The following is a 27,311-nucleotide window of genomic DNA, read 5'->3' as shown; positions in this document are numbered from 1 at the left end:
TCCTGCATGGTGGTGCACACCTTTAATCCCAGCACTTGGGAGGCAGAGGTTAAGAGGATCTCCATGAGTTTAAGGCCACCCTGAGACTACATAGTGAATTCCATATCAGCCTGGACTAGAGCGAGACCCTACCTCAAACAAACAAAAGTAGTGTTTTAGAAAGACATCAATGTTGACCTCTAACCTCCACATGTGTGTATACACACATCACATGAGAACACACAAAAGATTTTCTATATAAAATGTTGTAGGGCTGGAGAGATGGCTTAGTGTCTAAGCGCTTGCCTGTGAAGCCTAAGGACCCTAGTTCAAGGCCCAATTCCCAGTACCCACGTAAGCCAGATGCACAAGGTGGTGCATGCATCTGGAGTTCATTTGCAATGGTTGGAGGCCCTGGTGCACCCATTCTTTGTCTATCACTCTCAAATAAACAAACAAATTTTAAAAAATTTACTCCAGGTCCTCCTGCCTCAAGCTCCCAAATGCTTGGATTACAGACAAAATGCATGTGCAGTTTTTGTTCAATGCACCCTCTTACCTCGAGTACAGTCATCACACCGTTATAGTGCTTTGGTTAGGTGGGTGGAACCCAGAGGCCTGCTGATACACTCACCCCATTATGTGTTTTGCTTACTTTCTCTCCAAACACCAGGGGACTCCCTCTCTTGATCCTCACAATCCACTTGACAACCATGACAGCTAATGCAACACCAGGGGGTGACATCCAAATCCCCACTCCCAGGACAGAGCACAAGCTGTGGCGGGCACAGCTAGGGTGGGCATGCAAGATCCCTAAAGGAACACCTCTCCCTACAGAAGTTGTCCCTGTGGGGCCCCAACAGACCCCAACCTTGGATGACTGCCCTTGGCTGTGTGTCAGGGTACTCCAGGCCAGCAATGGGCTGGAGCTTACGGAAGCCTTGTGGGGCAGTTGACAAATCCATGGCCCTTCTGTAGGCAATGGTTGTCCTGGTGATCACAAGTGCAAGCTCAACACCACCACAAATGCCAAAGAACAGTTGGTAAAAAGCCAAACCTCAACGTTTTATTATCAAACCAAGGCAGGGGGTAATTCTTCCACGCAGTCCACTGAGAGCCAGGCTGGAGGTACAAACCCAGTAATAGACACTTCAAAAAAAACTATATACACACATATACATATTTGCAACTGCCTAAGCACTTTATAAAAACATAACATTTTCCAGTGTTACAGAAAAATAAGTAATCCCAAGTCCCTAACAAAACAACACCCTAGGTTGGATCCTATTACAAAAATTAAAAAAATATGTATATATATATATATAGCATTTGGCAGTTTGTGCCACAGTAAAAACCCCAACTTTGCATAGTGTTAGGAGCACCCACCCAACCCTCATTTGAAACAAAACCCCCTATCTTCCTGTGTGACTCAAAGAGGCAGGGTGTAGACCGGTGAGTGGCTGCTGCCCTTTGTGGAGACTCCATGGCAGCCCCTTCTGCTACAATTAGGAGCCAGACCCTCAATTTCTGAGCTAGATTTCCAGAAACTCCCAATACCCTTGGCTTCTCCCAGGGACAGGCCCAAGAGCCCCTAGAAAGATAGGCCACTAGACACCTTGTAACCTATAAATCTGACCTATCAGGTACAAAAAAAAAAAAAAAAAAAAAAAAAAAAGTAGCAACTATGATGACCAAAGTTGCAGATCTCCCCTCCAACCTAAAGGTAGGAAAGGGCTCATTTTGGGTCAAGTCAGCCCTGCCTTGGTCAGGACCTTCCCCTTATCGTTCCTGGAGGGCTCAAAGGTAGACTGTGAAAGGTCTGGCTGCACTCCTGCAGCCTGGCTCTTGGCAATAGGAGCAGGGAAACTGTCGGTGACTTTGCAGCAGCTCTTCCACACCCCGGGCAGAGACAGACGCCCTCGGTGCAGGTCACAGCGCTTTCCAGTCAATGGGCTTCTTGCCCGACTTCTGCAGCAGCTCGTTGGCTTTGGAGAAATGTCTACATCCAAAGAACCCTCTGTACACCGACAACGGGGAGGGGTGGGCCGTCTGCAGGACGTGGTGCCGCTTCTGAAAGAGAATGAGGACAAGGCAGGCTGGGACTGGAGGACCGACTACGGCTGGTGCACTTCACGCAGCCACGTGACCCCTCTGCCCGTCTACATCGTCCACGGTGATCACCCCCGCCCCCCCCCAGCATTAGAACAGTCGACATTCCGCTTGTAAAGTGGCTTCCTCTGCCAGACTCCGAGGATGTGGAGGACAGGCTCTCCATGCAGGTGTTCTGTGCCGCACTACCCAGAATTCCCACCACGGCCGCACCTGGATCACGTTGGCTCAAGTGCGCCATGACGCACATACACAGACAAAGGCAGGCAACAGAGCTAAGGGCCGTGTTGCTGATAAGTAAACTTAGATTCAGCTAAAGCCTCCTCTGAGCCCAGTTACGGGGCTGAAGTGATTGTCAAGTGTCTTACAGTGACAGCTGCTAGGACAAGGTCAAGCTACATATACCGACAGCGAAGGAAGATGTCCAATTTTCCCCACTTTCTGAAATGTGGCTCTGGCACTTTGGCCCTGTGCGTGGTGGGGACAGGCAGGGGGTGGAGACTGTTTATTGAGGAAAATGCCCAATAATATAGGGTATGACTTTGCTATCCTGTCAACTACCTCATAGCAAAAATAAGAGTATTTTGATTTCTAAAATGACGATCATGGTTAACTGGGCTGGGAGACAGTGCTCCTTCATTTCCCTTTCTCTTTCCTTCTCCCTCCCCTTTCCTTTCAGAGGCAGACAGAGATAGATTATTGGCACACCAGAGCCTCCAGTTGCTGCATATGAACTCCAGAACATGTGCCACCTTGTGCATCTGGCTTACATGTATCCCAGGGAACCAAACCTGGGTCCTTTGGTTTTGAAGGCAAGCCATCCCCTCTAACACTCTTTTCTATATTTAAATGTTTTTATTTATTTTCAAGCAGAGAAAGGAGAGAGAGAAAATGGGCACACCAGGGCCTCTAGCCCTGAAAATGAACTCCAGATACATGCACCACTTTGTGCCTCTGGCTTTTACATGGGTGCTAGGGAAGTGAACCTGGGGCATGAGGCTTTGCAGGCAAATGCCTTATCCACTGAGGGTTTAGGGACACAAAGCCAGCTCTGTGGTGCAGACTTGACTCATCAATTGCTACTTTGGGTTTGTCTCTCTTGAGCCCCAATACAAAATGGCTAAGGAAGTTTAAGTGGTAGTTTGAATAGATGGCCTCCAATATATTCAGTTGTTTGTAGATTGCATCTGCAGTCACCTGGCTGGAGGCAATGTCACTGGGTGGCTCTTAAGGTGTGGTAGTGGGTTTCAGATTTCAATCTAAAGATATGCAAAGTGTGCCTAGCTGGAGTTCCTGAATTATGTGGTTTCTGACATTTAGGCTTATACCTCTCTCTCTGCTTGGTCCTGTGAAAGCAGGCCAACTTCTTCTGCCATTTATGGAACCTCCCCTGGATCTGTAGGCTTCAGTAAATATACCTTCCTCTAGAACTGTGCCTGATCTGGAAGCTCATCTCAGTGAACCTGAAGCTGTCTGCTACAGTGTACAAGTCTTTGTGAACAACACTCATGACCTCGTGGCGGACTCAGGGTTCATTCTGTACCACTGTCCATTTCCAATACATCATGGCCCCTGGGGAGCCCTTTACTTGCTAAATACTCTCCTGCTCCCCTTTCTCTACCTCTGCCTCGTGGTCTCTACTCACTACCACCAATCTGCTCTGGCTATTCTACAGAGAAATGCAGGCATTTCTACGCTAAGGGTGGAAGCAGGATTGGGACGTTTTTCAGGATTGGGACTGGATTCCCTGATGATCAGTGCTGAACAGGAAAAGAGAAATATGATGCAAGGATGACATCTGTCCCGGTCCCTAGCTCAGTGAGCAGGTACACAAGTAGGTATGTCAGGAGTGACTGGGGAAGAGCGCAGGCAGCAAGCTGGTGAGGAGGTAGGGTGTGTAAGGAAGGGCATCTGGCCCTGCTGGACTTTTGCAAGCAGAGGTTGAGCTTAGTGGCTGTTTCTCACTGATGGTAGTAACACAGGGAGGCAACAACTGTGGTTCAGAGGATTTTGTTTTCTGTATGTTTATGTCCCCACATTCCTTGGAAGCAGGACACCGGCCTCTTGTTTATCATGCGTGAACTGCCTCAGGTTCCATGAGTGGCACCAGGGAGGGACCTGTGAGTCCTTGTGCTCAGTGCAGGTTTACACTTGTTTTAGGTGGGGGAGGGAAGGAGGGTGAGAGAGAATTGGCATGCCAGGGCCCCAAGCCATTGCAATCAACCTCCAGATGCTTGCACCACCTAGTGGGCATGTGTGACCTTGTGCTTGTTTCAACCTTGTGTGTCCAGCTTATGTAGGCTCTGGAGAGTCCTTAAGCTTGCTTCACAGACAAGCACCTTAACCCCTGAGCCATCTCTCCAGCTCCAGGTTTACACTACGCAGGAATTGACCAGTTTCTTCCTCATACAACTCATCATTTCTACCACTTGTCAGAGCCTGCTTGGTTTTCAATGGGAAATACATTTCTAATTTAATGCCTCACTATACAGACTGGCAGCAATCCTCCCATCTCAACCTCCTGAGTGCTGCTGGGATTAGTTGTGTGCCACCACACCTGAGTAAGGTTCATTCTGTAACATATTTTCTGTAAGCAGGGGTTCCGAGATTCTCCATATGGAGAGGTATTACATAGACACATACCCTGGGCTTGAGAGATGGCTTCATGGTTAAGGCACTTGCCTATGAAGCCTAAAGACCCAGGTGTGATTCCCCAGTACCTACACAAGCCAGATGCATAAGGTGGCACATGTGTCTGGAGTCTGTTAGTAGTGGTTGAAGGCCCTGGCTCATCCATTCTCTCTCTTTCATTAAAAAAAAAAAAAAAAAAAAAGGGCTGGAAAGATGGCTTAGCGATTAAGCGCTTGCCTGTGAAGCCTAAGGACCTTGGTTCGAGGCTTCATTCCCCAGGACCCACATTAGCCAGATGCACAAGGGGGCTCATGCATCTGGAGTGCATTTGCAGTGGCTGGAGGCCCTGGCGCGCCCATTTTTTCTCTCTCTCTCTGCCTCTCTCTCTCTCTCTCTCTCAAATAAATAAATAAAAATGAACAAAAAAAATTACTTATTAAAAGAGGGGTGGTATTTTAGCTCCAAGTTGAAGAAGATATAAAAAAAAAAAAAGATGAATAAAAATAAATTTAATAGCTGGACATGGTGGTGCATGCCTTTAATTTCAGCACTCAGGAGAGAGAGGTAGGAGGATCGCCATGTGTTCGAGGCCACCTTGAGACTACATAGTGAATTCTAGGTCAGCCTGAGCTAGAGCAAGACCCTACCTCAAAAAAACAAAATGAGTAAAATAAAATTTTAAATTAGATACATACCCTATCGATGGCACTGCCCTTCTTCTGAGCATAGGAGCCCCAGAGCAAGAAAACAAGGCCGCTCAGGTTCTGATTGAGCCAGGACACCACGGCATCGGTGAACTGCTCCCAACCCCGCTCCTTGTGGGAGTTGGCTTGATGCGCCCGGACAGTGAGGACCGCGTTGAGGAGGAGAACACCTGCAAACACAGGGCGAGAACAGGGTGAGAAGTGACCCAAATGCAGCAGCAAAGGCTGCTGACAGTGGTGTGAAGCATGACCAAACCACTCACTGGCCCAAAGCCAGAACAAAGAAGTGAAATTGGGCCACAAAATGCTGGGATATGGCCAGTGGCGACCGCCTGGCAAGATTCAGAAGACATTTTCATTGGCACCTTGGCCCCTCTGGCATCTTCCAAGCTCCAGTAGTAAACACAGGTCATTATGTCAAGAAAAATGTAAAAAAAAAGTCGAGCCAGGCGTGCTGGGGCACGCCTTTAATCCCAGCACTCAGGAGACAGAGATAGTAGGAAGCCAGTTCAAGGCCACCCTGAGACAACAATTCCAGGTCAGCTTGGATCAGAGAAAGACACTACCTCAAAAAACAAACAAAAAGCCAGGTGTGGTAGCACACGCCTTTAATCCCAGCAGAGGTAGGAGGATTGCTGTGAGTTCGAGGCCACCCTGAGACTACATAGTAAATTCCAGGTCAGCCTGAGCCAGAGTGAGACCCAACAAAAAAAAAACAAAAAAATTAAAAAAAAAAAAGTCATAAACGATATGGAATGACCTCAGAAAAATAGGCCCTAATATTTCACTGAAACAAAAACAAAGCACAAGAAATTAAGACTGGTTTGGAGAGATGGCTCAAGGGTTAAAGGCACTTGTTTGCAAAACCTGATGGCTTGGGTCCAATTCCCCAGTCCCCACATAAAGCCAGATGCACAGAGTGCTACATGAGCCTGGAGTTAATTGGTAGTGACAGGAGGCTCTGGCATGCCAATGCTTTCTTTCCCTTAAATACAGAAATAAAAAGGGCATGTGGCACACACCTTTAATCCCAGCACTCAGGAGACAGAGGTAGGAGGATCGCCATGAGTTCAAGGCCACCCTGAGACAACAATTCCAGGTCAGTTTGGATCAGAGAAAGATACTACCTCAAAAAACAAACAAGCAAAAAAGCCAGGTGTGGTGGCACACGCCTTTAATCCCAGCAGAGTTAGGAAGACTGCTGTGAGTTCGAGGACAGCCTGAGACTACATAGTGAATTCCAGGTTAGCAAGAGACCCCACCTCAAAAAATTAAAGAAAGAGAAAGCCATCACACACATAAACCACGCATGGCAGAGGAGCAGAGGCCACCCACAAATGGTCAACACCAGGTGAGGCTTGTGGGTAAGTTCATGTCACTAAGAACAGGCACAAACATGCAAATTCCGAGACATGGGAAGAACAGTGACGACAAGATCAAAAAGATATTTAAGACAATCTAATCAAGCAGAACAGAAGACTACTGGTCCCGAGCAAATCTGGCCAGGTTTAGCTTACCTTGTCTGGCCCACCCCGACAAATCTCCATGGCCAGGATGAACGAAACCGTCTATGTCTGTGGACAGCTCTTTATAAATATTTTCCAAACTGAAAACAAGCGGGGGAGAGGGGGGCGGAATACATAGATAAACAAACAAAAATCTTTCTTAAATTCAACAAATCTCCACACTAGTGTGAAAGATTAGAGACTTTAAAGTTGGGCCTTGGAAGGAGAAGGCAAGCTTAGGGCATTGCACGAGATAAGCACCCCAAGTTCGTGTGACTGGGAAGTCTGCCCATGTCCTCTACTGGGCTGTGTTTGGATTCAGTGAACAGAATAGCACTGAAGACCTAAGCCGAGTAGCCCATCTCCCCATCGAGGAGTTCCGTCTGTCCATATTATGTTTGTCCATACACGTGCAGAACATCCCCCCAGAGCAATGGCTCCAAAGCAGGAGTGGCTGTGCTCTTAGCCTTCCTGTAGTACACAGGACAGCACCCACTCTCTACAGGGAAGCAAGGCCCACAGCGAGGCCGGGAAGACCCTCAAACAATGGCACCCGAGTGTGGGAGGCACACATCTGAGAGTGACTGGTGCTGGACCAGGGCCGTCTGCAAAGCCAACTGTACCTGGGCGGAGGCGGAACCGGCCTTTGGACGCTGAAGCACAGTCCGTGAGCTTGTTTGGGTCCGTGGTAGGGATCCTGTCCCAGGATGACAACCTTTACCTGCGGAACACCAGGTGACAAGGAATTCAACACCCCCATTAAGATGAATGAACACCTGCTGAGAGCCTCACAGAGGGAAATGACAGGGAAGCCTGCCTCCCAGCAGCAGTGGAGAAGCCCCAATGGCACTATTCTTCCCATTACCAAATTCATCCTTCACTTAACAGCCCCACCTCTTTTCTAACCCCCAGGCTGGGGTAGCAAATAGAGAGAACTGACTTGCTTGTCAAGCCTGCCGGCCCAGATTCAGTTTTCAAGCTACCCACAAAAAATGGTATGAGCCTCTGGCATTCATTTCATGCCCATACACGCATGTGAAAAACATACACACATTTTTACAAGCACACCTGCTTAGAAACATACAAAGGGACAACTAGGAGAGATGGCTGTCCCATCCTGAGTTAGGAGCCCCCCCCCATTTACTTACAATGCCGGTGACCAAACTCAAGAGCCTACACACAGGAGGCAGGAACTCTACCACATTTCTAGTTACCTATGTTAGGGTCACCTGCTGCATACTTTGGGTAGTCTTTAAGTCAACGCAGCACCCATGGGCAGTTGGCTGATTTCCTATTACACAATGACATTACTCTGAGCTCCCTGCAGATAGCTCTCGACAGAGGAGCTGTCAAGCCAGAGGAAAACATTTTATTCTTCACAGATCTGTGCTCAGCAACTTGACAAGGCCCTCCACCAGCAGGAGGGGCGCTGCTTGCTGCCCTAGAATCTGGAACTAGTGACAGCAGGGCGATGAGGCCACACCACAAGGCAGAGAGAGTAGGTGGTAAAATGATGCCTGTGCTTCATCCCTGTCCTTTCTGGAACCTTCTCTAATGGCCAATGCCCTCTGTATGCTGAAAGCCAGTAGCGGAGGCTCTATTCCTTCCCATGACCAGGAAGCTGTGGTTCCCACCCATGGTCCTCAGGACCCTGGCAGAACCGTCCTGGGCGAACCACCGGGCCTCCCTGCGCCTGCATGTTCATCATCATCCCATCAAAGCCTCAGAGACAGGGTTAATACTTTTTGAGTCTTTTCTGTTTGTATTAATCACTGGTATTCAAAATAAGGCGTTAACAGTCTAACAAGGAGAAAACAGTACTGAGTAGGATGCAAGTTCAAAAATGGAGGAGCTGGATGTTTGAAATTTGTGTTCTCGGGACAACACTGTGAAATGTCCTAAGTGGAGGTGTGGCTGCTGTGTCAAGACGGCTTATGTTCATACTTCACTGTTACTTGATTCAAAGCCTTTACCAAATCCCTGCTGCCTTGTGTAGTTAGTTGAGAAGAAAACCAAAACGCCAAGCCCTTTAGGTAAGTAGATGCTGAGTGCATCACAGGGGCTTGGAAGTGCAGGTGGGGCACAGGGTATGGCCCTAGCTAAAGCCAATACCAAACTTCTCAAGAGTGGAGTGACCACAACTGCCAATTGGCAACTGGACACAGGATGAACTGGCAAAGGCAGGAGCTTAAAAGTATCACCTAGGGCTATTGAGATGGCTTGGCAGTTAAGGCGTTTGCCTGCAAAGCCAAAGGATCCCAGTTTGATTCTCCAGGACCCATGTAAGCCAGATACACAAGGGGGCGCATGCTTCTGGAGTTTGTTTGCAGTGGCTGGAGGCCTTGGCGTGCCCATTCACACAAACACACTCTCTCTCTGCCTCTTTCTCTCAAATAAATAAAGTGTCACCTACATCAGATCTGGTGGTCAGGCCAGGGTGGTGTACACAGAAACCAAGACAAAAAGCCTTAACTGCTTTGTGTCTAGGTTTCCTCATGCCACAGTAGTATCTAGTATCAGCAGGAGTTTGAGGCTTAAACAAAATGTAAAGAGAGCACGCGCAAAGAGGTCACACAGAGAGCAAAAGTTAGCAGAGCATGGGGAAAGTGTGGGGGAAGGAACTGGGAGGGGCTCAGAGAGATGACAGCACAGTAAATAATCATGGCCAACAATAAGTAAATATAGCAAAATAGTAGAGAGGACTAGGATGGTTTCAATGTCTGAAGTGGCAGCTATGCCAATTTCTTTCTCTAATGATGCATTGCAATGTCACAGTGTACCTCTTATGCATATATATACAACTGCTATGTGATTAAAAACCAGGACTGGGGAGATGGCTCAGCAGTTAAAATCCCTTGCTTACAAAGCCTGCTGTTCCTAGTTCAATTCCACAGTGTCCACATAAAGCCAGATGCACTACATGTGGCTCATAGGCCTGGAGTTCATTTGTAGTGGCAAGATGCACATATTCTCTTCCAAATTAATATATAAATGGAGCCAGGTGTGGTGGCACACGCCTTTAATCTCAGCACTTAGGAGGCAGAGGTAGGAGGATTGCTGTGAGTTCGAGGTCAGCCTGAGGCTACATAGTAAATTCCAGGTCAGCCTGGGCCAGATTGGAGACCCTAGCTTGAAAACCCAAAACAAATAAATAAAATAAAAATAATAAATAAAAGTATTTTAAAAAATATATTTCAGAAGCCGGGTATGGTAGCACACACCTTTAATCCCAGCACTCGGGAGGCAGAGGTAGGAGGTTGCTGTGAGTTCAAGACCACCCTGAGACTACATAGTAAATCCTAGGAGAGCCTGAGTTAGAGTGAAACCCTATCTCGAAAACAAAAACAAACAAAATTTTACATATATACAATCACAGCCAGTGTGGTTGTACACGGCTTTAATTTCAGCACTTGGGAGGCAGAGACAGGAGGACTGTTGTGAGTTCAAGGCCAGCCTGAGACTACATAGTGAGTTCCAGGTCAGTGTGGTATACAGCAAGACATCGAAACAAAAATGAAAACAAACAAAAAACCCAAGCAAATTTGGGTGCTGGAGAGATGGCTCAGTGGTTAAGGCACTTGCCTACAAAAACCTAACGCCCTAGGTTTGATTCCCCAGTACCCATGAAAAGTCACATGCAAAGTTGCTCATGCAACTGGAGTTTGTTTGCAGTGGCTGGAGGCCCTTGGGCGCCCATTCTGTCTCTGTTCTTTGCTTACAAATAAATAAAAACATTTCAAATTAATATATGCATATGTATGTACATATAAATTTAAAGACAGAATAACAACTATGAATCTGGAACAAGGATATAAATGTGATTACTTTTGAGAAAAAGGAGTCAATTTATAAAATGCGAAGACAAGCCATACCTGATGTATAAGGCCTGTAGCTCCAGCTACTTGGAAGGCAGAGGCAGAGGATTTAAAATTTCCAAGCCTCCTGGGAAGTGTAGAGTTCAGTGTTTGTGACTGGCAAGCATGTATGAGACTCTGGGTCCACTCCCTGACATTGCTTCTCCCACTCCCCAAAAAGCTCAAGGTCTGCCTGAACTACAGTGTAAGTTGAAGATCAGCTTGTGCAACTTAGTAAAACACCATCTCAAATTAAAAATTAAAAGAGGGACCAAAACAAACAAAAAAATAGCCAGGTGTGGTGGTGCATGCCTTTAATACCAGCATTAGGGAGGCAGAGGTAGGAGGATCACTGTGAGTTAGAGGCCACCCTGAGACTACAGAGTGAATTCCAGGTCTGCCTGGGCTAAAGTGAAACCCAACCACGAAAACAAAAACAAAAAACAAAAATGTGTGTGTGTGTGTATATGTATAAAGAGTTTAAATATCTCTTCCCTCATGCTATGGCTCTAGGGACAGTAGACTCTCTCAACAGTAGACTGTACCTGGGCAGGATTTATAAAGCACTTAGATTCATTATGAGCTAGGCATGGAGGCACATGCCTTTAATCCCAGCACTTGGCACAGGTAGGAGAATTACTGTGAGTTTAAGGCCATCCTTGAACTATAGAATGAATTCTAGGGCAGTCTGGGCTAGAGTGAGACCCAACCTAAAAAAAAAAAAAAAAAAAAAAATTCATTATGGAATACATGATTTTTTTTAGGAGGCTGATTATTTAAGAAATGGTTTTCTGAGCCCTTGTTTTATTTCTTCTGCCAGTAAATTCACCAGTGACCATGGTTTGATAAGAAAGATGAAAATAATATATAAAGAGTCTTGGAAATGACTAATAGATTTCAATTATCCATGAGACTCTTATTGATTTTTGATGATTAAGCTGGACAACATGTTACTTTTTTTTTTTTTTGTTTGTTTGTTTCCCATACCAGGGATTCAACCCAGGGTTTCTCATACATGCAGGGCAGGCACTCCACCCGAGTCTTCTGTTTGATACTTAGAAGGCATAGCTGTCCTTGTTCTTCTTTTACACACGCACACAAGCACTCTGTTTATCTGCAAGCAGAGGGGCTAAGAGATGGTTTAGTGATTAAGGCACTTTGCCTGCAAAGCCAAAGGACCCTGGTTCAGCTCCTCAGGTCCCATGTAAGCCAAATGCACAAGGGAGTGCATGCATCTGGAGTTCACTTGCAGTAGCTAGAGGGCCTGGTACACCCCTTCTCTCTTATATAAACAAATATTTGGAGAGGGGGGGCAGGAAGGGAGAGTGGGAGGAGAGAACACACTTGCACACCAGGACCTCTAGTCACTGCAAACAAACTCCAGATGCATGTGCCACTCTGTGCATTTGGCTTACATGGGGACTGGGAAATTGAACCTAGGTCATTAGGCTTTGCTGGCAAGTGTCTTAAGTGCTAAGCCATCTCTCCACCCATGAACTTCTTTTTAGACTTATTTTTCATTTATTTGCAAGGAGAAAGAGAAAGAGTTAATGGATATGCCAGAGCCTCTTACCATTGCAAACAAACTCCAGATGCATAAGCTATTTGTGCATCTGGCTGTATGTGAGTACGAGGGGAATCAAACACAAGCCAGCAGTGTGTGCAAGCAAGTGTCTTTACCACAATCACCTCATCCATTTTTTTTTTTCTGTGTTTGTTTTTTTGTTTTTTGAGACTGGGTTTTCATGTATCCCAAGCTGGCCTCGAACCTGACAAGTAGCCAAGAATGACTAGCAATTACCAATCCTTCTGCTTCCATTTCCCAAGTGCTGGGTTGACAGTAACATGTCACTATGCCTGGCTTCTTTTTGCCCACAACATATATTTTATGTGCATTTCTAAATATAAAGATGCTCACTTCCTCAGTCTTATGAGCTCATTAATAAGATAAACAAAAACTGATTAATGATCATAGAAACAACCTGCAGTAATACTTTTGTTGTTTTGTTTTTCTGAGGTAGAGTTTCACAATAGCACAGGATGACCTGGAACTAATGCTATAACCTCAAGCTGGCCTCAAACTCATGATGATCCTCCTGCCTCAGTAATGGAACTAAAGGCATGGCCCACTATGGCTGGCTTGATTTTTTTTATTGGCAATTTTCATATCTGAACATAATGTAACTTAATCATATCCCCTTCCAATCTCTTTGTGTCCCTTTGTCCCCCCCCTTTTACTGCACTCCTTTCCAAATAGTTCTCTATTTTGATTAAATTTTTTGTCCTCCTCCACCATCTGCGAGCACATTGTCTAAATATAAATATATTTTCTTTCCTCATGTAAAGCCAGATGTACACAGTGGTACACGCACCTAGAGTTCCTTTGTACTGGCTGGAAGCCCTGGAACACCCTTTCTCTTGGTCTCTGCAGTAAGGCACTTGCCTGCAATGCCTAACCACCTTGGTTCAATTCCCCAGCACCCATGGAAAAGCCAGATGCACAAAGTGGTATATTCATCTGGAGTCCATTTGCAGTGGCTAGAGGTCTTGGTGCACCCATTCTCATTCTCTCCTTGCAAATAAGTAAATAAATAAGTTAATTAAAATTATATAGGCCTAGAGAGATGGCTTGGCAGTTAAGGTGCTTGCTTACAAAGGACCCAGGTTTGAATCCCTAGGGCCCATGTAAGCCAGATGAACAAGATGTCGCATATGTTTGGGGTTTGTAAATAGTGGTTGAAGGCCCTGATGTACCCACTCTCTCAAATAAATAAAAATTTGAAAACTAAAATAAAGGTTGGGAAATGGCTTAGCAGTTAAGGCATTTGCATGTGATATCAAAGGAACAAGGTTCAATTCCCTAGGACCCACATAAGACAGATGCACAAGGGGCACAAGAGTCTCGAGTTCATTTGCAGTGGCTACAGGCCCTGGCGTGCCCATTTTCTTTCTGTCTTCTCTCGCCTTGATTAGCCTGGGCCAGAGTGAGACCCTACCTCGCAAAAAGAAAATAATTACAGCACTTGAGAGGCAGAGGTAGGAGGTTCACCGTGGGCTCAAGGCTACCCTGAGACTACATTGTGAATTCCAGGTCAATCTGGGCTACAGTGAGACCATATCTAGAAAAATAAACAAATACACATACACATGAATGTATGTATAAATGAATAAACATTGCTAGGAATGTAGCTCAGTGGTAACACATTGGACTGCACATCTAAGGCCCTGTGTCCAACCCTCAGCATCACAAGAAAATAAAAAGCAAACACAGCCAGATGTGGCGGTGCACGCCTTCAATCCCAGCACTCAGGAGGCTGAGGTAGGAGGATTACCATGAGTTCGAGGCCACCCTGAGAATACAAAGTGAATTCCAGGTCAGCCTGGGTTAGAGTGAGACCCTACCTCGGGGTGGGGAAGCAAACACAAAAATAAGGGCAAATCTAGGCTGAAAAAAAATCAACCCCACAGTGTTAGGATTACTTAGAACTAAACTTACCGAAGTTTAACTTCAGTGTTTATAAAGGAAAACTACCTGGGGCTGGGGAAATGGCTCACTGCTTAAAAGCATTTCTTCTCATTTTTTCTCTCTCTCAAATAAATAAGATTCCCCCCTGGCAAAAAAAAAAAAAAAAAAAAAAAAAGAGAAGTCAGGCTAGAGAGATGGCTTAGAGGTTAAGGCACCTGCCTGCAAAGCCAAAGAACCCATGTTCAATCCCCCAGGACCCACATAAGCCAGATGTATTAGGTGGTGCATGTGTCTGAAGTTTGTTTGCAGGGCTAGAAGCCTTTGTATGTCCCCCCATACTCTCTCCTTTCTCCTTTCAAAACAAAAATAAAACACTAGGGGCTGGAGAGATGGCTTAGCGGTTAAGGTGCTTGCCTGTGAAGCCTAAGGACCTAGGTTCAACTCCCTAGAACCCACATAAGCCAGATGCACATGGTGGTGCATGCATCTGGAGTTCGTTTGCAGTAGCTGAAGGCCCTGGTGTGCCAATTCTCTCTCTCTCTCTTTCTCGCTAATAAATAAATAAATAAGTAAAATAAAATATTTAAAAAAATAAATAAAACACTAAAAATAAAAAAAGTCATCACAGACTAACTGTGTTCATAGTAACTCTACCACCAGATGTCACGTAGATGACTGCACGAGGATCTGTCGTTTGCTATAAAACCGCTCAGTACAGCAAAGCTTCTGTGGTTGCGTATTTAACTCCCAAACTTACAGAATACAGTAAAGTCAAAACAAAAAGTCATCAACTGTACTTACATCTTTTATGTCACACATTTGGGTCCATGTGAAGACTTGGTCTGGGGGTGGATAGACTGTGTAATGTCTTCTTTCTTCTGCAACAAATCCCATTAGCTGATTTAAAAGACAAGCTAGATTTAAAATCAGATTCTCATTTGGAAAGCAAAAGAAAGCTTCTCAGAAGAGCTGCGTGTACCCTCATTTGACATTTTCGATCCAAACTCTTGTAGAGGTGGGAGTTCGAGGCCACCCTGCGACTACATATTGAATACCAGGGCAGCCTTGCCTAGAGCAAGACCCTACCTCAAAAAAACAAAATACCATACAAAGCCAGTGAAGTTGCTCAATTACATCAATTCTCTTGTTTACTCCAGACTGATCAATGTTTATTTGGCCGGATGCTTTAATTTCGCAATGATGCCATTCCCCACCTAATTGCTGTGGGATCTTTTTTTTGTTGACAAGGTCTCACTTGAACCCACAGGGGCCTACCAACTTGTTCAACAGCTGAGGCTGGCTGGCCTTGAACTTCTGATCCTTCTTTCTCCACTTCCCAAGTGTTGGTATTAACAGGCTTGGGTGTGCTCTGCCAACCTTTCCGGCTTAATGGAAGCCACGGTATCACTTTACAGCCCTTCATTTCAACCCACAACAAAGGCGGATTCAAGTCGCCAGGGCACTTAATTTCCACCCTTTGGCAATGCAAAGGGTATTCCAGGCTGGAAAATATGCACCTGTGAGAGTAAACCATCTTATCCACGCAGACTTGGTGGGCTACACTACCAGACCGGCTGCCTGCATGCATGCATGCCTGACCCCTGGGAGAGGTTCAGTTCCTTCCTTACCTTGATAAAGTAGGCTTTCCCGAACTCTCCGCTGAGTTGCCTCTTCCAGCTGTCACCAATGCCCACGGGCACGTTGCGGGCCGCGAGTCTCAGCAGGGCCGCGGCCTTGTTCTTTTGAATCCGGACCAGCTGTTCGGGACTCAAGGGCGAGGACGGAGGGGTACCGGGTTCATCCTGCCCAGCCCGGGCTTTTTTGGCGGGACTGGCCTGTAAGGAGTCGCCGCAGGAACGCGTCACTGACCGCGCCCTTCCTTTCCGAGGAGCCCGTAGGCTCCGCGCCAAAACCACCGGCCGAAGGCCTAAGACGCCCATAGGTGGAGCAGGAAGGAGCCAAAGCCAAGTGAACCTAGGGTTGGGCCCGGTCCGAAGACGGAATCTGATAAGATGGCCGAGCGTGGTGGAGACGCAGCCGCCACCAAGCCGCGGCCACAGTGCCCAGGACCAGGGACTGGCCGTCCAAACGCCCCGCCCCGAGGGACCCGCCACTTGCGTCCTCACGTGGAATTTACGCGGCAAAACCCCAAGTCCCGCCCTCCGCTCCACGTGATTGGAAGATGGCCTGACCCGACTCACGTCGATTGGCTCCGCGGTTCCCCGGGGCTCGCCCCCATTGGCTGGCCTTAGGGCAGCATGGCGTCCATGGGACGCCCGCGGTTGTTTTGAACACGTGAAAGGCTCGGTTTACCGAGTCGCTCCCGTACCCGAGTGTGTGTTTGTGTGTGTGTTAGGGGAGTCCCCCACTTCTTTTCCCCTCGCCTCCAGCCCACGAGCGAATCGACCCTCGCCGCGTCTCACCACCGCATCGCCGTTCTCCTCAGCTACGGCCGCCACGCCGGTCCCCGGGTGAGCCGGCTCGGGGCTGCGGGCACTGCGCTTGCCGGCGGGGCTCGGGGAGAAGAAGGAGTAGAGGGTCTTCTGGCCGATCATGCCGGAGCCCACGACAGACCGACCTCCCGGTGGAGCTCGCTACTGCGCTCGGCAAAGGACTGCCCGGCGCGTTGCGCATGCTCCAAGCGGGGGCTTATCTGAGGAGGGGGAGGTCGGGAAATGGGGGCGGCGGGAGGCCCAGTGCGCATGTGCGGGATGCCCGGGGGGTGGGGGGGTTGTCAGGTGGCGCTGACCTCCCTGCTGGAGGGCAATTGTCTTTGGGTTTGTGTTATTGCCTGTGCCTTTCCCCCACTGCTGGAAAAAAAGTTAAGTACCAGGGGTGGGAGTGATGTGAGCCTTCTAGTAATGAATATTCGTGGCGCTTATTATCTACGTGTGACATTCTTCATCCACTTAAATTTTTTTTTTTAAGTTATTTTAGGGCTGGAGAGATGGCTTAGCGATTAAGGCGATTGCCTGCAAAGACACAGGAATCAGGTTTGAGTCCCCAAGACCCGCGTCAGCCAAATGCACATGGTGGCACGTGTTCTAGAGTTCGTTTGTAGTGGCTAGATGTTTTAATTTTTTAAAAAAATTTATTTATTAGAGACAGAATGGGCGCCTCCTTGCCACTGTAAATGAACTCCAGATGCATGTTGCCACTATGTGCATCTGTCTTAGGTGGGTTCTGGGGAATTGAACCTAGGTCCTTAGGCTTCACAGTCAAATGCCTTGTTAGCTTAAGCCATCTCTCCAGCTCCATATCCACTTTTCACTGCCTGCTTTCCTGATGGCAAAGTAGGGTAGTGAAAACTTTGGTCTCACTATGAGGCTTGAGAGGAGACCATCAGGCCATCATGGACGTTCCTCCAAAAGGCATGGCTGTACCCCTTCTCCTCCAAAGCAAACACCTAGGTTTTTTTTTTTTTTTTTTTTTTCCTTTCGTTGCTGGAGATTGAATCCAGAGCCTTGCATGTGCTAGGTAAGAAAATACCACTGGGCTTCATCCTCCTGTATTATTTTACCCTTCCCCACATTCAAGTCATCCACATCTCAATAACAAAAAAAAAAAAACAAGTCCAACTGTAGCTCTTTCACTTCCAGGCTACAAACCCCCCCTATTGAGATGGTGCTCTCTTGGTGGCATCCTTACAATGCAATTCTAGTCAACTATAAAATGAAAAGATTGAGCTGGGCATGGTGGCTCGTGCTTTTAATCCAGCACTTGGGAGGTAGAGGTAGGGGGATTGCCGTGAGTTCGAAGTCACCCTGGGACTACAGAGTGAATTCCAGGTCAGCCTGTGGGGTGGTGGTGGTGGTGGGGAATGAAAAGATTTATGTAGTTTCTGGTTAGCCTCTAACTCACAGCGTTGGGATTAAAGGCATGCCCCTTACTTGAGTTTTTTGAAAAACAACTTAGAACAAGCCGGCATATCAGTGGTCACTAGGGTGAGAATTGATAGCTACAAGTTGGGGAATTTTATGGGAGAATGTAATTGCACCATGTCTTGATTGTGGCGATCAGACAATACTGTACCTTTGTGGAAATTGGCAGTTATGTATTAAGAAGCTTCAAAACAAAGATTCCAACCTCGTTGGAATTCCACAATGGAAACACAAAATAAAAAAAACAGTACCTAACGTTTACTTAGCACAGACTGTTTCTCGCCCATCCTCATTCAATACTCACAATGCTCTCTTAAAAAAGCATCTTGTGCCGGGCGTGGTGGCGCACGCCTTTAATCCCAGCACTCGGGAGGCAGAGGTAGGAGGATCGCTGTGAGTTCAAGGCTGCCCTGAGACTACAGAGTTAATTCCAGGTCAGCCTGGACCAGAGTGAGACCCTACCTCGAAAAACCAAAAAATAAAATTAAATAAAATTAAATTTTAAAAAAAGCTTCTTGGGGGCTGGAGGGATGGCTTACTGGTTAAGGCACTTGCCTGAAAAGGCAAGGGACTTAGGTACGATTCCCCTGGACCCACATTAGCCAGATTCACAAGGGGGCATCTGGAGTTCGTTTGCAGTGGCTAGAGGCCCTGGTGCACCCATTCTCTCTCCTTTCCTCTCTCTCCCCCTTTCTCTGTTAAATAAATAAATTAAATAAAAAAAATTTAAGAAAAAAGCATCGTAGCCCCCACTTTACAGGTGTGGTAATTAGACCCAGGGAGGTTAAGTCACTCGTGGAAGTCTCCACAGCTGGATGGATTGAAAAACAACAGATAGGGCTGGAGAGATGGCTTAGCGGTTGCCTGTGAAGCCCAAGGACCCAGGTTCGATTCCCTAGGACCCACGTAAAGCCCGGAGAGGCATTGTGTCTGGAGTGCGTTCGCAGTGGCCCATTCTGTCTCACCCTCTCTCGCTTTCTTGGTCTTTGTCTCTCAAAACTTAAAAAGAAAAAGGACAGATAATGGAAGCTGTGTAGGGTAAGCACGCAAATCTTGTTCACCACCATCCCCACCCCGCGACAATATGATGTCCCCGTGCACGTATGGACACCAAGGTTAGCCCAGTGAGACATAACCGCGCACAACAGTTCACAGACGAGAGAGGACGCCTCCACATTGCGGAGCGATCGCGTCCCAAGCTCTAGTCCAGCGCAGCAGCGCCCGCGATGCAGCGAGTGGCCGGAAGGGGGCGCTGGGAGGCGGGCGGAGGTTTGGGAACCTGCGGGCGGCTCCCAGCGTGGCCGGAAGTACGCGCGGCTTTTCACTGCGGACGAGGTGAGCGTTTCCTTGCCAGACCCCGACGCTCCAGTGCACTTTGCAGGACCCCAGGCCCAGCGAGGGTTGAGTCCAGACAGCCCTCGACAACACCCCCCCCCCCACGCACTTTCTATCAGAATGGGGATGCGCAGGCTAGATCGCGAGTCACCGCCCCCTCCCCCCATCTGCAGATGGCCACCCTCGCTTTGATGTGGGAGGTCCGTAGTCGGCTTCTCAGCCTGAGGGCCAGGACGCACACTCCTTGCTTCTCTGGGTAACTTTGGGCCGTATGAACCCCTGGTCTGACTGGATGCCAGTTTTGCAGTATATGAAGTAAAAGTATGAAGCCCTGCGTGGTGGCACACGCCTTTAATCCCAGCACTCGGGAGACAGAGGTAGGATACCCAGTGAGTTCGAGGCCACCCTGAGACTACAGAATGACTTCCATGTCAGCCTGAGCTAGAAAAAAGAAAGAAAGAAAGAAAACAACTAGGGAATGGAGGAATGGCTTAGCAGTTAAGGCACTTGCCTGTGAAAACCAAGGACTCAGGTTGGATTCTCCAGGTCCCACGTAAACCAGGTGCACATGGTGGCACTTGCACCTGGAGTTCGTTTGCAGTGGCTAAAGGCCCTGCCGTGCCCATTCTCACTCACTCTCTCTGTCTCAAATAAATCAATAAAAATACAATCTAAAAAAATAGAATTTGGAATTTCCTAGGACATAGGATCTTAAGAAACATTTTAAAATACTTTTTCATTATTTATTTGCAAGCAGAAAGGTGTGTGTGTGTGGGTGTGCCAGGGCCTCTTCCACTGCAAACAAATGCCTGAGGCATGCCTCCCTCCCACAAAAAATAAAAATAAAATAAAAATTGTTTTTCCAAGGTAGGGTCTTACTCTAGCTCAGGCTGACCTAGAATTCACTATGTAGTCTCAGGCTAGCCTGGAACTTATGATGATCCTCCTACCTCTGCCTCCTCAGTGCTGACATTAAAAGGGTTGTACCACCTTCATGTCTGGCTCCCACTGAAAAAGAAAACTTTAATTCCATAATCAGGCTGGGTGGCTTACTCTGGTCCCAGCACTGGGTATCTTAATTGGGAAGGTAGAGATCCAAATCTGTAGGATGAGAGTTTGTCTCAAAACACAATTGGTGTGTGTGGATTTTGCAAGCTCATCAGCTGGCTCTGAAAGCCCATCAGGTTCTAGGAGACCCTGGGCCAGGTCGTCCCTTCAAGCCTTAATGCCCTCTGTTTCCTTTGTAGGAATGGTTTTAAACTTTAAATAAAGGCTTAAAATTAGAAATACTTCTGCGTGTGCTTTTCGGCTGGACAGATTTCCCTCAAGGGCAGAGCCTGGACATTCCTCCTCTCCTCTTGCCACACCACTGGCCTTCTCTTGCCGGGGAGATGAAGGATGGAGAGGTTCCTGATGAAGAGAACCGGGAGGGACTTTGTGGACAAAGAGGAGGTGCCCACCGCGCTGGGAGGAGACCAGGGAAGTGTAGCAAAGAGGGCCAGGAACCAGCCCAGAGTGGGTGGCCACCCGGCAGGCCCTAGGTGGCGGCACATTCAGGCCGAAGGCTTGGATTGCGATTACACTGTCCTGTTTGGCAAAGCTGAGGCCGATAAGATCTTCCATGAGCTGGAGGAAGAGGTGGAGTATTTTACAGGTAAGCAGAGAAGTCTTTAGGTAGGGGGATGAAACTAGTATTTGGAGAAATGGCAACTGCGGATGTGTTTGTATGTGATCGGTTTGGTGACGGACTCAAGCATTCTCTGGGTACCTCTGGACTGGATACAAGCTGGAAAATATAGGATTGGCCTGTTTGGCATTAATAGATATCTAAAGTAAAATTACCTGACTGGGATCACCTGGGAAATTTAAAAAATAAAAAATAAATAAAGCCAATGTGGTGGCACATGCCCTTAATCCCAGCATTCGGGAGGCAGAGGTAGGATCGCTGTGAATTCAAGGCCACACAGACTACATAGTAAATTCCAGGTCACCCTAGGCTAGTGTGAGACCCTACCTCAAAAATAAATAAATAAATAAATAAGAAAGGATTCTAAACAAAAAACATACCGAGTTCTTTGTTGGGTTAATTCAATCAGAATAGCTGGAGGTGTATCCTGGCCATTAGGGTGTGTGGTGGTTTGATTCAGGTGTTCCCCATGAATGTGTGGTCCTCCAGCTGATGATGGCATTTGGGAATTGGATCCTTCTGGAGGCAGTATGTTGTTGGGGGCTGGCCTATGGGTATTATAGCCAACTTTCTCTTGCCAGTGTTTGGCACCCTCTCTTGCTGCTGTTGCTCACCTGATGTTGGCCAGGAGGTGATGTCAATCCTATGCTCATGCCATTGTTTTTCCCTACCATCATGGAGCTTCCCCTTGAGTCTGTAAGCCAAAATAAATCCTTTCCTCCCACAAGCTGCCTTTGGTTGGGTACATTCTGTCAGCAAGGGGAAGCTAACTGTAACAGTGTGTCTAACAAAATGTAGGTCAGTGGTAAGAGTGCTTGCGTAGCACGCAAGAAAGTCCCAGCCTAGGGCCGCAGAGTTGGCTTAGTGGTTAAGGTGCTTGCCTGCAAAGCCAAAGGACTCAGGTTCGACTTCCCAGTACTTATGTCAGCCAGATGCACATGGTATTACATGCATCTGGAGTTTGTTTGCAGTGGCTAGAGGCACTGGCACGCCCATTCTCTGTCTTCCTCCCTCTCTTAAATAAATAAAATGTGTTTAAAACGTAAAAAATGGGCTGGGCATGGTGGTACATGCCTTTAATCCGAGCACTCGGGAGGCAGAGGTAGGAAGATCGCCATGAGTTCGAGGGTACCCTGAGACTACACAGTGAATTCCAGGTCAGCCTGTGCTAGAGTGAGACCCTACCTTGAAAAAACAAACAAAAAACAAAAAAAAGAAAGAAAAAAAAAATAAAAGAAAAACAAGGGATGGCTTGAGGTTAAGGTGCTTGCCTACAAAGCCAAATACTATGGTTCTATTTCCCCAGAACCCACATAAACCAGATGCACAAAGTGGCACATGTGTTTGGAGTTTGTTTGCAGGGTGGCCTCAAACTCCCTAGAAGCCCTGCTGCTTCCCTCTTTCTCTTTCTCTCTCAAATAAATAAATAAAAATAAAATATTTAGGGCTGGAGGGATGGCTTAGCAGTTAAGGTACATGACTGTGAAGCCTAAGGACCCAGGTGTGGTTCTCCGGGTCCCATGTAAGCCAGTTGCACATGGTGGTGCATGTGTCTGGAGTGCATTTGCAGTGGCTAGAGACCCTGGTGCCCCCATTCTCACACACACACACACTCTATCTCAAATAAATAAATGAAAATAATTTAAAAAATAAGATATATTTTTAAAAAGTTGTTGTCCTAGGGTAGGGCCCCAGCACGGTCAAAAAAATGCAAACAAAAAAGTTTCTGAGTGATTGTGATATGCAACCAGGCTGAGCGAAGCCTAGGGGGAGGTAGTTGACCTGAATGCTGCAGGACTTTCAGCATCACCTGGAGGAGACCCCATCCCTGCAAGCGTGGGGTTTCTAGGCGGCACTGATGCTGTTGGCCCAGGACCACATGTTGCTCTACCTTGTGATGAGTGCACAGGGTGTGCACCAGCCCGGTCTCTCAGGAATCCACAGGACATAAGTACAGACAGATGACAGTACATACAGAACCATTCTGTCATGTAAACTTGACTTCATCTTGCTCAGAGTTCATTCTCTTTGTCCTCCCACTTCAGTTAATGAAGTAGTACACACTTCCAGCACTTGGGAAGCAGAAACAGGAATATCAGGAACTCAGGGTCTTTCTCTGCTTAAGGCTGACCTGGGCTATATGAGATGCTGTCTCAACACTCCCAGTCCTCCACCCCAAAAATGAACTTAACAAGCACTTAACCGCTAAGCCATCTCTCCAGTCCACTCTCCTTTTTAATGTTTTTTTTTAATTATTATTCGAGAGAGAAAGATGCAGGTAGAGAGAGAGAATGAGAATGGGGGCATCCAGGCCTCTTGCAAATGAACTCTAGACACATGTGCCACCTTGTGCAACTGACTTATGTAGGTCCTGGGGAATCAAACTTGGGTCCTTTGGCTTTGTAGGCAAGTGCCTTAACAGCTAAGCCACCTCTCCAGCCCAAGTCAATGTTCTTGTAAGAACATTTGGGGCAACTTGCAATGTTTTCTGTATTGTTTTGGGTATTTTTTTTAACTTTTATGTTTTCTTTTATTTATTTTCAAGCGGGGGGGGGGGGAGGGAGAGAAAATGGACACGCCAGGGCCTATAGCCACTGCAAACAAATTCCAGACTCATGTGCTCCTTGTGCATCTGGCTTATGTGGGTCCTGGGAAATTGAACCTGGGTCTTTTGGCTTCACAGGCAACCACCTTAACAGTTAAGCCATCTCTCCAGCCCCCTCCCCTTTTTTTTTGGCTTTTCAAGGTAGGGTCTCACTCTACCCCAGGCTGACCTGGAATTCTCTATGTAGCCTCAGGGTGGCCCAAACTCACAGTGATCCCCTTACCTCTGCTCCCGAGTGCTAGGATTAAAGACATATGCCACCACACCTGAATCTTTTTGGTTTCTCAAGGTAGTGTCTCATTCTAGCCCAGGCTGACCTGGAATTCACTATGTAGTCTCAGGGTGGCCTCAAACTCCTGGCAATCCTACCTCTGCCTCCCAAGTGCTGGGATTAAAGATGTGTGCACCAGCACCCCTGGCTGCAATATTTTTTGAGGAAAGGTTCCCGAGAGGACATTGTGCGCACCAAAGGACAGAGAGGTGTTGGTTTTCCTTTCTCTTTCCATCTTGGTACTCAGGGAGTGAGTGTACTGGATGCTTTCCGGCTTGTGTCTCTGGGGGTGGGGGTGTCCAGAGTTTGGAACTGCCCTGCTTCATCTTCACAGGTGCATTGGCCAAGGTCCAAGTGTTTGGGAAGTGGCACAGTGTGCCCAGGAAGCAGGCGACATACGGCGACTCTGGGCTGACCTACACGTTTTCGGGCCTTACGCTGAGTCCAAGACCCTGGATCCCAGTTCTAGAGCGTGTTCGGGATCGCGTCTCTGAGGTCACAGGACAGACCTTCAACTTTGTGCTCATCAACAGGTAACATGTTCCTGTTTGGTGGACGAGGCTTCATACACCATCCGTCTCTTCTAAGAGGGAGAGCTTCCAGCTGTGCCATACTTTCTTCCTTTGTGTAAATCTTTTTGTAGTGCACAAGGACACGGGGATGTAGTGGTGCAATGGTACGCGTGAAGGGGTTTTGACTGAGCTCACGCACAGGTGGTGGGGATGGCTGGGTTAGGTTTCCACAGACTGCCTCAGTGTCTCTGGGAAAGTTTAACAAGCTGATCTGCCTGAGAGGAAGGGGGTCGCAGGCTTAGTCAAGGTCTCAGTGGGAGTGCCCTTGACCTTTGGGGCAGGAGATATTTGTCCGTGAGCTGACCTGGGTGCTGTAGGACACTCAGTGCAAACTTGGCCTCCCCTGTAGGTGCCACTCAGTCCCCATCACAGCAGTCAGCAGTGTCTCTTGAGAGGCCTGGGCGGAGGGGAACGCCACTCTAAATGACATGTTTAAAGGAGGGCCCCATGTGGCAGTGGCATTTGAACTGGTAACTGGAAAGTTTGAGCTACAGACTTCCAGAGACGAGCATAGGAACCCAGGATGTCTGTGAAACAGGATTCCCTCTGATGTGGTTGGAAAGCAGGGAATGGGATGCAAAGAACAGGGTTTTAATATATTTATTATTTACTTATTTATTTAGAGATGGAGGAAGAAGGAGAGAGAGAGAGAGAGAGAGGAAGAGAATGGGAATGCCAGGGCCTCCAGCCACTGCAAACGAACTCCATATGCATGCCCCCCCCCCCCCGTGCATCCAGCATACATGGGTCCTGGAGAATCAAACCAGGATCCTTTGGCTTTGCAGGCAAATGCCTTAACTGCTAAGCCATCTCTCCAGCACCAAGAATGAGGTTTTATTGTACATGTAGGGAGGAATCATTTTATATGCCAGAGATTTACGTTAATGAGCCAGGGGACTAGGAGACGTGGCAGCTTTAGGCGTGTGAAGTGTGCAGACATGACAGGTAGGTCCAGGGCACCAAGCCAGGATGCTTCAGACTGGACTTGCGTGTACCAGGTGAAGACCTCCAGGCCTCGCAGGTGTACACGACCCGGCACAGCTCCGTGCTGCAAAGGCACCACGGTGGGGACAGGGGAGGGAAGGGCTTCCTCTGCACTGCTTTCCCACCGCAGGTATAAAGATGGCTGTGATCACATTGGGGAGCACCGAGATGATGAAAGGGAGCTGGCTCCTGGGAGCCCCATCGCCTCTGTCTCCTTCGGAGCCTGCAGGGACTTCCTCTTCCGGCACAAGGACTCTCGAGGGAAGAACCGCTGCCGGGAGGTGGAGGTGGTCAGGCTGCAGCTGGCCCACGGAAGCTTGCTGGTGATGAACCATCCAACCAACACCCACTGGTACCACAGTCTTCCTGTCCGCAGGAAGGTTCTGGCTCCACGGGTCAACCTGACATTTCGTAGAATCTTGCCTACTACTAAGAAATAAAATGTGTTCCCAACAGTCAGTCCTTATGTTTTTTTTCTCTTCCCCTCTGCTCAGAGAGAGAGCTCGGGTTTCTTTTTCCCCACAGAGATTGCAGAGGAGGTTTAATGAAAACACAGGGCCTGTTATGTAACCATAGTTCAGGAAGATGTCTGTGTGGTCAGAGATAAAGGATACCAGTTGATGTCAGGTATGGTGGCACACGTCTTTAATCCCAGCACTCAGGAAGCAGAGGTAGGAGGAGCACAGTGACTTTCAGGCCAGCCTGGGACTACAGAGTAAGTTCCAGGTCAGCCTGTGCTACAGCAAGACCCTGCCTCAAAACACACACATGCACACACACACATCAAAGATACCAGTTGAGTTTTTCCTAACAAAATGCTGCTATTTGCCCAGGCCATCAGGGAGTCAAACAAGGACCTGAAGGTAAATTAACCTGGATGAGAGACAAGAGACACAAAGAAGGAGACCAAGTCTATATTCTGATCAAGGTCTCTGAATCTTTATTTTTTACACAGTGGTTATATAGGGGAAGAAAAAGAGGGGAATAAGCTGGCTGACATGATTTAGGGCCTTGGAATTGTCAGGAAACCTAGAGGGGATGTAATTAGGTGTTCATCTAATCTTGCCTCAATGGCTTAACATCCTGACTGCACCAGGCTTCACAGCCTGACCATGAACTGGCCTTTTGCAAAAGATAAGATTCTATAAACAGTCTGCTGACCGACATTCCAGAAGTACCTAACAGAAAGCTGGATGGACCAGCTTTCTGAATGAGTCGACTTACGAACAGGCCCAGGCAAAATGGAGATGCTTTTGCTCTATGGCTCCCAACAGCTTTTATTGCTATGATACACAGCAGATACAAAAGTACCCTTAGCAAATAGAGAAATCAGCAGTTGCTACGGCATAAACTACTAGTTTAACTTGGGTTTTTCCAAGGAGCTATTGCTTTTGTAAATAACTTGAAACTAGAAATCTGATTATTGGGTGGTTACCTAATGCCTAATAATTTACAAAATGAGGAAGTACATTAGCTTGCAGTCAGTTTAACACATTGCGATCTTGGCTCAAATCTTGGCCTCTGACCAAAGAACTTACAATAACCAAGGGTCCCCAGCTTTTCCTCTAAGCCATCACCCTCGCTTTGATGTGGGAGCAGGAGGTCTGTAGTCAGCTCCTCAGCCTGGGTGGGGGAGGGGGGAACGACACACACACACTCCTTGCTTCTCTGGGTAACTTTGGGTGGTGTAACCACTCGTCTTGACTGGATGCCAGCTTTCCAGTATAT

At 47.5% G+C, this 27,311-nt stretch overlaps 2 protein-coding genes across 4 annotated transcripts; one reads left to right on the top strand and one right to left on the bottom strand.

The window, feature by feature from the left end:
* Nucleotides 1–1,023: 1,023 nt before the first annotated feature.
* Nucleotides 1,024–16,863, bottom strand: LOC101615107 (uracil-DNA glycosylase). Its single transcript, XM_045132982.1, has 7 exons — nt 16,672–16,863; nt 15,877–16,083; nt 15,050–15,145; nt 7,552–7,649; nt 6,941–7,029; nt 5,415–5,593; nt 1,024–2,049 (listed from the first exon to the last, which is right to left on the bottom strand). Exons 1-7 carry the CDS (start codon nt 16,801–16,803, stop codon nt 1,909–1,911), a joined length of 942 nt encoding a protein of 313 aa, XP_044988917.1. The 5' UTR covers nt 16,804–16,863; the 3' UTR covers nt 1,024–1,908.
* LOC101614820 (DNA oxidative demethylase ALKBH2-like) lies at nt 16,515–26,038 on the top strand. Of its 3 annotated transcripts, none has more exons than XM_045132985.1 (4): nt 16,515–16,719; nt 20,712–21,118; nt 24,561–24,654; nt 25,714–26,038. In XM_045132985.1, exons 2-4 carry the CDS (start codon nt 20,863–20,865, stop codon nt 26,021–26,023), a joined length of 660 nt encoding a protein of 219 aa, XP_044988920.1. In that variant the 5' UTR covers nt 16,515–16,719; nt 20,712–20,862; the 3' UTR covers nt 26,024–26,038. The 3 variants fall into 3 exon arrangements, with proteins under 3 accessions (XP_044988920.1, XP_044988918.1, XP_044988919.1); XM_045132983.1 differs by lacking the exon at nt 24,561–24,654 and adding an exon at nt 24,362–24,560; XM_045132984.1 differs by lacking the exons at nt 16,515–16,719; nt 24,561–24,654 and adding exons at nt 19,374–19,464; nt 24,362–24,560.
* Nucleotides 26,039–27,311: the final 1,273 nt, after the last annotated feature.

The sequence above is a fragment of the Jaculus jaculus genome, chromosome 13 (assembly GCF_020740685.1).
Source record: "Jaculus jaculus isolate mJacJac1 chromosome 13, mJacJac1.mat.Y.cur, whole genome shotgun sequence".
Classification (NCBI taxonomy): Eukaryota; Metazoa; Chordata; class Mammalia; order Rodentia; family Dipodidae; genus Jaculus; species Jaculus jaculus.
This window is presented reverse-complemented; position numbering and strand designations above follow the sequence as displayed.

Coding starts and splice junctions, on each gene's coding strand:
- LOC101615107 (XM_045132982.1), bottom strand. CDS start 16,803: ATGATCGGCCAGAAGACCCTCTACTCCTTCTTCTCCCCGAGCCCCGCC. Junction 16,084..16,671: donor AGGAGAACGGCGATGCGGTG/GTGAGACGCGGC, acceptor GACTCCTTACAG/GCCAGTCCCGCCAAAAAAGC. Junction 7,030..7,551: donor CCGGTTCCGCCTCCGCCCAG/GTACAGTTGGCT, acceptor GCTTGTTTTCAG/TTTGGAAAATATTTATAAAG.
- LOC101614820 (XM_045132983.1), top strand. CDS start 20,863: ATGGAGAGGTTCCTGATGAAGAGAACCGGGAGGGACTTTGTGGACAAA. Junction 21,119..24,361: donor AGAGGTGGAGTATTTTACAG/GTAAGCAGAGAA, acceptor TCATCTTCACAG/GTGCATTGGCCAAGGTCCAA. Junction 24,561..25,713: donor AACTTTGTGCTCATCAACAG/GTAACATGTTCC, acceptor TTCCCACCGCAG/GTATAAAGATGGCTGTGATC.